At 35.4% G+C, this 13,760-nt stretch overlaps 1 protein-coding gene across 1 annotated transcript in view; it reads right to left on the bottom strand.

Moving 5' to 3' along the window:
• Nucleotides 1–939: 939 nt before the first annotated feature.
• The window catches only part of LOC106869709 (uncharacterized), a 69,057-nt gene continuing 56,236 nt past the window's right edge, over nt 940–13,760 (bottom strand). The window contains exons 7-11 of the mRNA XM_052969849.1: nt 10,596–10,734; nt 9,194–9,285; nt 6,560–6,727; nt 2,076–2,219; nt 940–1,052 (exon numbers count right to left, since the gene is read on the bottom strand). Of these exons, the coding sequence (XP_052825809.1) occupies nt 940–1,052; nt 2,076–2,219; nt 6,560–6,727; nt 9,194–9,285; nt 10,596–10,734 (656 nt within the window). The remainder of the gene's footprint in view (nt 1,053–2,075; nt 2,220–6,559; nt 6,728–9,193; nt 9,286–10,595; nt 10,735–13,760) is intronic.

Here is a 13,760-nt window from a genome sequence, read left to right as displayed (position 1 = left end):
TCACCACATGGATACTTTTATGTGGCACCACAGGCACTTTTGCATGTCGCCACACAAGTGCTTTTACATGTCACCACATGGTACTTTCATGTGGCATTTTTACATGTCGTCACACAGGCCCTTTTATGTGTCACCACATGGATATTTTTATGTGGAACCATACAGGCACTTTTACATGTTGCCACATCGGTACTTTTATGTGGCACCATATGGATGCTTATGTGGCACCACAGGCGCTTTTACATGTCACCACATGGGCATTTTTACATGTCATCATTCAGGCACTTTTACATGCCACTACATGGATACTTTTATGTGGCACCACACAGGCACTTTTGCATGTCGCCACACAGGTGCTTTTACATGTCACAACATGGCACAGCCAAGAGTGAATAAAAAAGTATTGTGACAGAATAATCTGAATGCTAAATGGTTCAATGTACAAATAATGGTCATGCTACTATCACCAAAATAAAGATGGTTAATCAAAGAGAACTCGATGGAAACAAGACAAGCAACTAAATGACTGGGTTTGAAAATCTAAGTATTAGCTTTGGTGGACCAATATACTACACTAGTGCCAACTGTACACAGCAATTTAATTCTTGGAGATTGTTTCAGCTAACATTTCTGGCTGAAATATTCACAACAACTGAAGTTTAATTAATAAAACATTCTAATTAGATGGCTGAATAAACTATTAGAGCTACTACGGCCATTAAAATGCCATTAAGCAAAAACAAAAAAATAAAAACGGAAAAATAGACAAACAAATAATTAAAGCACCCCCAGACATTATTAACAAGAGGTCTAATTAGTAAATTTTTTTTGTTTTCTTTTTCTTTTAATCAAAAGACTAATTCAATCCAATATTTCTTGAAATTACAAAGCTCGTGATAACATATATATGAATGAGAAAATTCTAGAAAGATCATTAGTTTAGTATGTGGTTTTAAGTCCACATTTGACCTCAGCATAGCAGAGTAACTGGAACACTTGGTGGATAGAAATCATAACATTACAAATACAATTATGACTAGGTATCCCAATTTCTAAGAGGAATTAATACGATCATAATTTTTTAGATTAAAAATACTTATTATAATTATGGTAGGTTTAATTTAAACCTTTTACATTTAAACTGACCATATCTGGTCAAAATATTCGATCTGTTTTATCCTCAGATCAGTGAGATCTGGCATCTCACACTTATCATACAATTTCCTTTTAAAAAACAAACCCTCACATCACTGAAATCTCAAAGCTATGAGATAATGCATGGTTAATTCAAAACTGTGAATAAATAAGCATTACAGTTGAGAGAGTAATCTGAATGCTAAAGAGATCTTTTATTTATTTTATTCGTTTTACTGCAGCCATGCACCTTAATATCTTGTATATACCTCAATACTGCACCTTAATATCTTACTCTTTTTACTCTTTTACTTGTTTCAGTCTTTTGACTGTGGCCATGCTGGAGCACCGCCTTTAGTCGAGCAAATTGACCCCAGGACTTATTCTTTGGAAGCCTAGTACTTATTCTATCAGTCTCTTTTGCCGAACCGCTAAGTTATGGGGACGTAAACACACCAGCATCGGTTGTCAAGCGATGTTGGGGGGGACAAACACAGACACACAAACACACTCACACATATATATATATATATATATATACGATGGGCTTCTTTCAGTTTCCGTCTAGCAAATCCACTCACAAGGCTTTGGTCGGCCCAAGGCTATAGTAGAAGACACTTGCCCAAGGTGCCACGCAGTGGGACGAACCCGGAACCATGTGGTTGGTAAGCAAGCTACTTACCACACAGCCACTCCTGTATATTATTTTCAAATTTTGGCTCAAGGCCAGCAATATTGGTTGATTAGACCAACCCTAGTGTTCCACTGCTATTTATTTTATTGACCCCCAAAAGGATGAAAGGCAAAGTTAACCGTGGCAGAATTTAAACTCAGAACATAAAGACAGATGAAATGCCACTAAGCATTTTGTCTGGCATTGTAACAATTCTGCTATCTTGCCGCTTTCATATCAGTAAATAATAAAAGAAAATGTTCCTTACCAACTTGACTCCTCAGGCTGCAAGAACGTAAGTCTAACTTCCTCAGATTTTTACAACTGTCAATAACATTGATCAGTTCCAGCTCAGGATGGGTGCCTTCAATTTGGTTACTACCCAAATACAATTCCTCCATTTGACCCTTAGCTGCAAAAAAAAAAATATATAAGCAATGTAAAATTAATATGAATTAAAGTATTGAAACGAAATAAACTTGAATCATTTCAATATGGAAACAGAAAACTGGAGAAACAAATCTACTCCTCATAGACTAATCATGAAATGAAAAATTTGATATGGAAACAAATCTGTTCAATCCAAAATCATCATGTAATAGAGATGTGCAATGGAACCAGACTATGTTGGCTGTGATGTAGATGGTCTTTTCAATAAATTCATTGCAGCTGAGCTTGTGGTGCTTGTTAATTTGTGGTTGCAGTAAATGTATTGAGAATATTGACTTCTTTGAGCACACGTGTGTGTGTGAGAAAGAGAGGGGGGGGGGCGAGAGAGGGAGAGCTGCAGTGTTTTATCTCTGCATTATATTCCTATGTATTGAATTACTATGTAGTCTGCTAGCTGAGTCTGCTAGAGGAGCTTTCTATGAATCCATATATTACATTACAAATTTATATATATGCATCTATTTATTTATTCTCATCATCATTTAGCATCCGTTTTCCATGCTGGCATAGGTTAGATGGTTTGACTGGAACTGGTAAGCTGGAGAATTCTAACAGGCTCCAGTCTGATTTTGGCTCAGTTTCTACAGCTGGATGCCTATATTCACACAAAAGTATTAACCTTTTATTTATCTGTCTTTCTAACAGGAGTCGCTACTGCTGCAAATGCCTTAACTAAATTCGGCCTTTGAACCAGTAATCATGTTAAGTTAATGCCTTTAAGGAAGTCAGTCACCTATATCAACCCTAGTACTTTGTCTAGCATTTATTTTATCCATCTCCATTTAGATAACAGCTACATCCCCATAGGCATAACGGGATGTAACTCAGATGAAAGAACTACTTCAGATATTTCTGTTCAATACAGCAGGAATTCCTAGCTGGTCCACACAGGCATGTGTGCATGCACACACACACAAATGAAGGAGAGAGTGCATAATCTGCAGTTTCTCTCACAATATTGGTAGTCTTGGGCTATCATAGATGCTTGCCCAAAGTACCACAAGGTGGGATTGAACTCAGATCTACATGGTGGCAAAAACTTTTTAACCAAAGAGTCATGTTATACTCATATTTATGTAATATATTTTATGAAACAATATCAATGATCTATCAGAAGCATTAAAAGAAATGCTAACTTCTGTATTCTAAATGCTGTTCAGGCTTCTTTCCCCAAAATCTTTCCTCCAATGATTTCATGAATGAAAATATTAAAATCTGCTTCCATTCAGTTTTTTTCCTTCCCCAAAGCAAAAGATATCTGCATATGACCTATCATTACATAGGCTGCCTTCCCCTTCTTTACACTGGCACCTCTCTCATCATCACCATCCTCATTTAACACGTGTTTTCCATGCTGACATGGGCTGGAGAATTTGACCAGAACTGGTAATACCAGGGGATGCACCAGGTTCCACTGTCTGTTCTGGCATGGTTTCCACCACTGGACACCCTTCCTAACATCAACCACGCCAACAGAAAGTACTATGTGCTTTTAACATGGTCCTAGCATCAGTGTTTTTTTTATGTGAACCGAGCACTAGTATCAATTCTGCTATGGTGGATGGGTCCATATAGCTCTCTGTATACTTAAAAGGTTACCAGAGTAATGCATTTCACTTAGAAGGCTCAATGACTTCTAAAAATTCTAAGCCAACAACCTAACCTCAGTCTACTCATTGATTATCATTTGCTGCACCCACTACACTCTCGGAGTGGTTGGCATTAGGAAGGGCATCCAGCTGTAGAAACTCTGTCAAATCAGATTGGAGCCTGGTGTAACCATCTGGTTTCACCAGTCCTCAGTCAAATCGTCCAACCCATGCTAGCATGGAAAGCAGACGTTAAACAACGACAATGATGATAAGAAGAGAACACCTCACTTGCTTGACCTACAGCAAGCAACACCCAAACTCCTTCAAGTTACATTACCTCTGTTTTCATTTATCACTGATTTATTGATTCACTCATCACTGATCCAGGATAATACAAGTCAGCAATCAAAGATTCTGCTTGTTATACTTCTCTGTTTGTTTTTATTTACTGATCATGTGTTATTAAATTTTCCAAACATGGAATGGAATAATACTATGATGTGTGTTTATAAGCTGGAGCTGATATTTGGGTAAGTTAAGGGGACAACTTAGGTCCTGGAACAAAACCTATTTTATCTACAAGTTCTATTCTTTTCTTCTTTTTATATTTACTTGTTTCAGTCATTTGACTGCAGCCACACTAGCACACCACCTTAAAGGGTTTTTTAGTTGAAGAAATTAACCCCAAGACTTATTCTTTGTAAGCCTAGTACTTATTCTATCGGTCTTCTTTACTGAACTGCTAAATTATGGGGATATAAACACACCAACATCGGTTGTCAAGCAATGATGGGTTGAAAAACAGATACAAAACAGACACACACAAATACATACATATATATGCAACAGGCTTCCATCAGTTTCTGTCTACCAAAATCCACACACAAAGCTTTGGTTGGCTCAAGGATACAGTAGCAGATACTTGCCCAAAAGTTGCATATGGTGAAACTGAACCCAGAACCATGCAATTGGGAAGCAAGCTTCTTACCATACAGTCACACTATTATTCATTTATCATTGTCCAACCCATGCCAGCATGGAAATAGGAACATTATATGATGATGAATCACTGAAGTGTTTTTTGGGCCTTTTTTAAAAAACTCAACACCTGTGATAAATGAAGATAAATGTACTAGGTCTTTAACAAAAATGACATATTGGATGAAGTCATCCTTTATATATATATACATATGTATGCATTTCAGCCAAGTGGCTGCAGTCATGCTGGAGCATCACCATAATACTATATATATATATATATATATATATACACCTAACAAAAATAAAATTATCCATGGCTGTAATGATTGATCATGAATGTCTGGGATTCTTTCAAAAGAGGTGTGCTCAGCGATACTCCAGCATGACCACAACAATCATAAATATTTCTATGCTTTTGGTACTCGATTTGATGTTTGATTTATTCAGTGGTTTTTAATAAAATGTATGACATTGTCAGTTAAGAGAAAACCAAACTATGCAAATGCATTACGTTATCTAGCTTGGTGTTTTTTGGTATCCTGGTTAGAATCTCTCTTTGTTATCTCTTGAGGATCCATAAAATAAACAGTATTAGCAAAGATAAGTAATTTTTTATGCTTGGTACCTCATATCCATTTTTTTCTTTCTAGTATACGTAGTTTGGAAGGAACAAAACAAAATGTATGTATGCTGTACTAACTGCCCCAGCTGAGAATTAGGACAGATACATTTAAATGTCAGACAGATAATAAACAAAGGGAAAATTAATATGCAATATGTTCAAATATTCAATAATGTTGACAAAGCACAGGTTTCTAAGTACTAAATGAACTTATTTACTTCAAAATTGTGGTTTTAACAGGCTTATCTAATTTCTAACCGATATAACCCAAAGTAAAAGTGAAAATGTTGGGTTTAAGATTAAGAAACTGGTCAGAGTGCACAAAACCAGGGTCACTGTTCTTTTTATGCATATTACTCTTCATATCTTAATCTATTCAGTAATATCATAAACAGATACTATCAACAGATTCTTTGTTGAGTGGTTATCAATGCAAGAAGAAAAAGAAAACTTTCTCTCTCCCATATGTAACAAGGGATTGAATCATATGTTGGGATCTGACACACTTCACCTTCACTCCCTCTCCTCCAGGTCACTTGTTATTGACATTCATCACCCACTATCTGCTCACAAACAAACATATACCTGGCATCACCACCTGTCTCTCATTATCTTCTGCCAACACCATATTCCATTGCTCTTTCCTCTATCACCCTCACAACTAATAATTTTTCTTCTGCTATATTCTTGCTTCTTTTACCAACACACGCTAATTTATCTTGTCAGCACCCTCTTTTCTGGTTGCACTGCATTAAATAGAGACAATATGTAATCTTACAAGATACATGGTAACCTCACTAGTGTTGGTGCCATAATAAAACATACCAAGTAAAAACTGACTGGTGTTTGGAAGGGCATCCAGCCATAAAAACCATCCTACGATCAGAATGTAACATTAAATAAGAATTGAGTGAAAGTGTGATGACTTGTCCAACCCACTCCAGCATGAAAAGCAGACATAAATTGATGATAATGCCAACATTTGCAGAACCATCTAACTCAGGATAATATAGGAATTCATTTTTGTTTTCTTTTTTTTTTTAACTCAAAGTTTTTATAGTTGAATTAGTAAAATTTAAGAATACTATTCAAAGACAAACTACTTACATGCTATAGCAGCCAGCAACTGACCCATCCAGGCATGAAGGAAGCAACATTTGAGGTTTAGTTTAACAAGTGCATTGTCATATGTAATAATCCTTAGCAAGCCTGTCACACCAAACACATCAAAAGTATTATCACGGAGAATCAAGGTCTTCACACCATACAGAGGTTCTGCAAGAAAAATAACAGAGAAGATGAAGCATAAAATAATGAAAGAACTAATAATAATGATTTTTAACATAGGCACAAGACAACAGATTTATTTTTAGGAATATGCTTGCTCTTCACCCTTGTATTTGTCTGCCTCTAATACAAGAATGTATCTTGATCCATAAACTTGTATCCCAATATCTGGAGCCCAAGTGTATAGGCAGAATTACATCTATTTCAGCTTGTGATTGGCTAAGTTCCCTATCCTTAAAGTAGAGAGACTTGTGGTACAAGTCTCAAACAATAAATTGAGAAAAATTCATACTACATTTTGTGGAGTATTTCTCAATTTAGTCAATCAATGTCCCAAATACAGTAAATCCTAACAAAAGTCTGTGACAAAAACGTTGTAACCATTGTTCAGGTTTCCAGATCACTGCTGCAGAAGGCTGCCACTATCTCAGGTTTCCTTTAACATATGTAAACAATCCTCTTAGATATATACAAATACTCTAAGTACAAAATATTCCAACTGTAGAAAATGAAGGTGAAGATAGTGCCGATTATTGTTGGTTCCTTGGAGATAGTATCAGAAGGCGTCAAGAAAAATATAAAGGAAATCAGAATAGAGTGTCCAGTAGAACTGTTAGAAAAGGTTTGCCTCCTTGGCACAGCCAGAATAATCAGGAAAGTATTATAGTTGAAGCCGCAGGAAACAAGCCTACTATGTATGCAAAACTTTAGGAGTTACAACAACATCTGAGATAAAAAGAATTAAATAATAATCGTTCCTAACATAGGTATATGACAGCAAATTTACAGGTTTAGTTGACTATATAGACCATTACTAGTTACTTATCTGCCCACTAAGAATAAAAGACAATGACTATTCTTAGAAGGTTTTGAAATAGGAAAATGAAGGGAGACAACTAACTATTCTACTGCTTCTGCCACTCCAGATTCTTATAATTAAGCACAAGACACAGAAAAGTATATTGTGGACTGAATTGCTCCTAGTATAATACTAGTATTTCTAATTTTGTAGACCCACAAGAATAAAGATTTAGACTTGAAATAAAAAGTGACATCGGTCGTCTCAGATGTCTTTCTCCATACTCTGGTTTATTAAATGTTTAATGTGACATCTTGTAGTTTGAAGGTCTTGCATTTTCTCATGTATTTTAAAAAATTTTCATTACTGATGTCCAACTGTAATAACAGCAGTAATAATATCGATAATACCAGCAAAAACAATGGTAATAAAAAATAGCAGTAATATTGGTAATGATTTAGTACATAGTTATAAAACCTGAAAAGACTTAGGGTCGTTTGAAAAGGAAAATTTATCTCAACACCGACAAGTGCAAAGCTTATCAAAACGCATCAGGGATGAAGGGAGATAAATCTGTACTTTTTTTCCTTGCATTTGGATAAAATACGAAAAAAAATCAAGTCATTTGAGAATTGTACTTTTTTAGCAAGTAATACCCAATAGTTGTAATGGAATTATGTCAGTGACCAGCTTGTACAGGACTGACAAATATTTTGATATATATAGTACTTCATAAAATAACGCATATATAATAGTATATATGGGCATTTAGGTGGTAAACAGATTTTTCAACAAATTAAATAGTTTAGGAAAACTTAGGACCACGAAACATAAAAATTAGTTTCCACCTCTGACCATTGATAATAAGTTTATCTGTTGATCTCCCTTCCCAATATACCCACTTATGATTGCTATCACAGAAAGTGTGAGACTATAATCATTATTTAGATCTGTTGGGCTCAAACCTAGACTTGGGTGTTCAAAAAATACTGCCACTTGAATATTTGTTGGAAGCTTTTACAAAAATGTGCTACTAAATAAATGAGCTTACAGCTTCAATGTGCACCTGTTATTAAAAATTTGCTTATGGTGAGTCCTTAAGAGAGTTTATGTAGTTGTTTAATCTGTTCAACATAACTAAATCTTTCCCACAAATGAGATTTTAAGAAAAAAAAGCAAGGATGCATTGGATACCACAATTTAGTCTATTTATACTGCCAAACTAAAAGATGGGATTATCACAGCTAGAATGCAGTTGATCGTAGGTCTACTCGTTTGGGAATGGCTTTACGCTAACCAACAACAACTGTCTTTTTGTATCTCTTGAAATAAAATCCAATTTAGACTATACACTATGTAACCATACATCTCTTGATGATCAGTGACACATAATGACCAGAGTAGATAAAGAAAGATAGCTTCAAACAATTTCATCGGTTCAGACAAAAAGAGAAAAAAAAACTCACAAGCAATAAATTTCAAGGGAGAGAAATGCATTGCCAAGACAGTAAGTTTCGTCCCATAATCAGCATTTAAAAAAAAAATATAATTTTTAAAATATGTGCCACAGAGTTAACACCAATCAAGCAAGACAATATATTAGAAATTAAACTATAGAAATAATTAAGGTATTTATAATCTAAAACATTACTCACCAGCTTGAGGTAAAATAGCAGAACAGGTGATGCTTGGATCAGCTAAACTTTGAATATTGAGTAAATTCAACCCTTCTTTCTTACCGTCATCTCTGAAGGTATTAAGTAATATAAATTGATTAAGGTAATTTGCTTAATTAAATGGAAACAAAGAACACACATCTTTTGAAAACAATTCGGAATTTTGTACATCTTAGAATAAGAAACATTATCAGATTCGAAATATATCAGTAGCACTTAAATTCAACAGGAGTCATTTAATAAAGTGTCTTGTTCAAAGGCATAGAGTAACCTATGAAACTGGATTCAAACCCTTGATGACCCAATAAACGAAGATCTAATACTTCATTCTAGCTCTCGCACTTCTCAAGGATATGACTGATTATGAAACTTTAGAATTAAAGAGATGAGGCATGTGGTCATTTGTTGTTCATGCCTTCATTTCAAAACAAGTTGATTTTTGATCTTTTTAATAAGGAAAACATTATTATGGATACAAGTACAACACCAACTTTCTGGAGACAGATGGTCTGGAACCTCTTATAATCCACACTAATCTACAAGCAGGAATTTCAAATTTCAGTGGCCATGAGACTAGTTTACTGGTACCTTGCACAGCACATCAACATCATTTAATATCTGTTGTCCATGCTGGCATGGGTTGGACAGTTTGACCAGAGCATGGTTTCTACAGCTGGATACCAATGGTTTCAATACATTTGTATCATTTATACTAATGTACAAGTATCTGTATTTCATTTAATCGTTTAAATAAATTTAATATGTCTAGAGTGCGACAACCCAAGATTTGGAAAAATCAGTAATCTAGAAATGGTTTTGAAACCAAGGGTTCCACAAATTTATATTTTACTTGTATATAATGGATAAAATGTGATAAGTATTTTTTAAAATTCACAGAAATCAATTGCAGTTCATACGTGAAATGCTAATTATTTCAAATTAAACATTCCAGTGTGTGAGTGAGTGTGTGAGTGAGAGTGGGTGTGAATAAGTGTTATATAATTATGATCCACTTTTAAGTCACTAATTAAGGTGTTGTGATACTCTTTCATTTAAATAAATTCCCAACACACAATGTTTCAAGACCCTATTAGCTTTATCTTCTAAATGACATTAAAGTGGTGATAGTTATACTATTACTGTCTGTTCCTTTTGAGTTGAAAATCACAAGACTGCTGATGTTTGCCTTTTCATTTTTTTATTCCTAGACTCCCAGTTTTGTGAATTATAATTACAAAGAGCCCCATATTTGTGTACATCCATACATCAAAAATGATATAAATGAAACATATTGGAGACTAACACCAGTAAGAAGAATGGATGCAGGTTAAGTAGATAGAAAACATCACTTGTCAAAGTCAGTATCAATTGAATGAAATACCTGTAACTCTTGAGTAGACAATTCAGAAGCCTACGGAACACGCCATCTTCTGTTTCACAGCCAATAATACTGAGATCTTTCAATTGCTTTTTGTTCACGAGATCACTGATGATGTCAAGAAGTTCTGGATTGTTCAATCCTAAAAAAATAAAACAATTTCAATTAAACATCTCACTGCAAATGGGAAATGTAACATCAAAAATAATTAATTAGCAAATTTTCAGTTATATTCAAATTAATGCAACTTTCAATACACTTCCCCTAAATATCACATCACTTCTAACATCATCATTTTACGCCTGTTTTCTATGTTGGCATGGGTTGGATGGTTTGACAAGATCCAGCAAGCCAAAGAGCTGTGCCAAGCTCCAGTGTCAACTTTAGCATGGTTTCGACAACTGTATGCCTTTCCTAATGTCAACCACTTTACAGAGTGTAGTATATGCTTTTATTTATTTATTTTTATCGTGCCACCAACACTAGTGAGATTACCAAGTTACTTCCAAGACAAAGAGAACAAAATAAAAAGAAAAGGAAAAAGCCCTCCACTACTCTCTATGTGATGGTCATATATTAGGTGTCAAAAGGCTGAATTACAATGGAGGGACTCATCTTATATCAACAGGAAAAATGAATATTTTAAGTAAACTGCATTGGTAGAGACAATATGACTGTGAGCGCTTCATGCTATATATAGGGTTTATAGGTTACCCACCCTCTATATAAGCCAATGATTCTCAAACTTTTCAAAGGATTTTACATGCCGGTCCCCTTACAGTTTTTCCAATGATTCGTGGTCCCCTATAAAATGCTGGATAATCAACATGACATACATTCGTGTACCATAATTTCTGGACAATGATCTACACTGCCTATAGACCTGCAACCCCGAAAACCACAACTTAATCCAGACAATGCCTCAATGGGATACAGTAAATGCACATAAAAATATGGGGAATCGGTTCATCAATTGGTTACAAAATGAATGAGAAACGAAAAATACCAACAGCACATGCACGATCAACCGTTATACCCACATATTTTCTATTGGCCAATCACACTTGTACAAGTGTGATTAGCAAATGAGTGCGTAGGAGTGGTGTGGGTCTTTGAGGCCAACAACAAAAAATGATAGCATGTGAAAAATTGAAAGTCTTAAAATCTTAAAATTTAACTGTCTCAGCCACCCCGTTTCCACCATACTTCAGCATCCCTTTGCAGTCCCCCTAAAATCGCTTTGCCGTCACCTAGGGGACTGCAGACCCGTTTGAGAACCACTGATATAAGCCAAACAGGCTGCAACTATTTAAAAACATGCATAACTACGTTGGTAACAGTGTATGAAAACACATAAGGGAGAATTAAAGAGCCACTAAGTAGTCAAACTTCTAGAAATAGTAGCTAAATCACCCTCAAATCACAACCTACAATTTAAAAAAAAGGGCAATCTTAGAAATAGTTTAAAAAAAAAAGACAAAAACGATGGTCTCAACTGGAATGCTTTTGAACATCGGCCAACTTAAATGGGACCTGGAGCTATCTCAGCAGATGGCTATATTTGACCAGTTAAATATCTGTTCCTTAGCATATGACTGCAATCTATGACCGTCCAACTTCAGCCCACTAAACTATGACACAACAACGACAGCTCGTCCTAGCAAGAATAAATTGTAATAGAGTTATCTCCCTTGTTAAAGCTCAAATCTGCGAAGACATACTTGCGAGGTGGAATAAATGTGTATATACTCACGTGTGTGTTAGTGAACATGCCACAAAAATTAAACTGTTCAGAGGAACATATGCATAGGAGCTTAACCTGCTAGAAATAGCAACCAAATATCCCTCTAATTACGTCTACTGCCTTAAAAAGGGAAGGACAGATTGGATAATGTAGTTCTAGATATTAAAAACGATGGGGTTGTCTCAGCTGGCATGTCTTAAGCATAAGCCTGCTCAATCAGGGATAATGTAGAGTTAAACAATTGCTCAGCGGATACATGATATAACTACATACATACTGTTGCCCTTGATCAAATATCGGAGTGATGCTTCAAGGAGTTAGCGTTTATCAACAACATCACACTGATTCAATCTTTTATTACAGTTCCTGTTTGTCATCATCATCATCATCACATGGGTCTGAAGGAATTCATTTTAATGAATTTTCTACGGCTAGATGCCCTTCCTGTTGCCAACCCTCACTTGTTCCCAAACCAGATATTTCCCCATGACCAAACATGTTTTCACAAAAAATTGGAAAAGAATGACACACATTGCATGACAGTGATACTCATTTACAATTATCAAGCAATGTCAAGACAAGGAGGTACACACACACACAACAAGCTTCTTTCATTTTCCATCAACCAAATCCACTCAAAGCTTTAGTTGGTCAAGGGTTATTTATCATAGAAGACACTTGTCTAGGGTGCCACATACATTTCAGTGTTTCACATGGGATATTTAGTCATTCTTAATGTTTGTCACTTACTGGAAAACCTCAGAAAGCAAACCTATTGTCAAAGATTTTCTCGCCATGACTGTCTTTTTTTTTAGGGATATATAGGACTAGATTATCCAATGAGTCCTTCCTATATTTAAGACCAAAGGATATATTCTAAAGGAGATTTGGCTGCTATTCCTGACAAGGGACTACATTCAGCTACACTCTACAATCTAATAGAGTATTTAGTACCTCTAAATGATGATTTTCAAAACTGAACATGTTTATAATACTAGCCTCTTCAGCAGTTTCTTTTATATAAGATCTCTAGCACCATCTGCTTTCTCAATTTCAGAAAAAGCTATAACAATTCTTTCTAATTTTGGCACAAGGCCAACAATTTTGAGCAGAGGGGCAAGTCAAATACATTGACCTCTGTGCTTGAATGGTACTTTATTTTATTGACCTACAAGGATGAAAGGCAAAGCTGATCATGGCAGAATTTAAACTCAGAATTGAAAGAGTCAGAAGAAATGCCACTAAACATTTTGCCCAACATGCTAACAATTCTACCAGCTTGCCACTTTAATGATAAAAATATTTCTTTCTACTATAGGCAGAAAGCTGATATGTCCCTTAGTGGCTGACGATGTGTGCATCCCTGATCATAAGTAGAAGTAGTGGACAAGCATCATAGCCATGCGTTGAGAGGAATTGGGGGG

Source organism: Octopus bimaculoides, chromosome 8 (genome assembly GCF_001194135.2).
Source record: "Octopus bimaculoides isolate UCB-OBI-ISO-001 chromosome 8, ASM119413v2, whole genome shotgun sequence".
NCBI lineage: Eukaryota > Metazoa > Mollusca > Cephalopoda > Octopoda > Octopodidae > Octopus > Octopus bimaculoides.
This window is presented reverse-complemented; position numbering and strand designations above follow the sequence as displayed.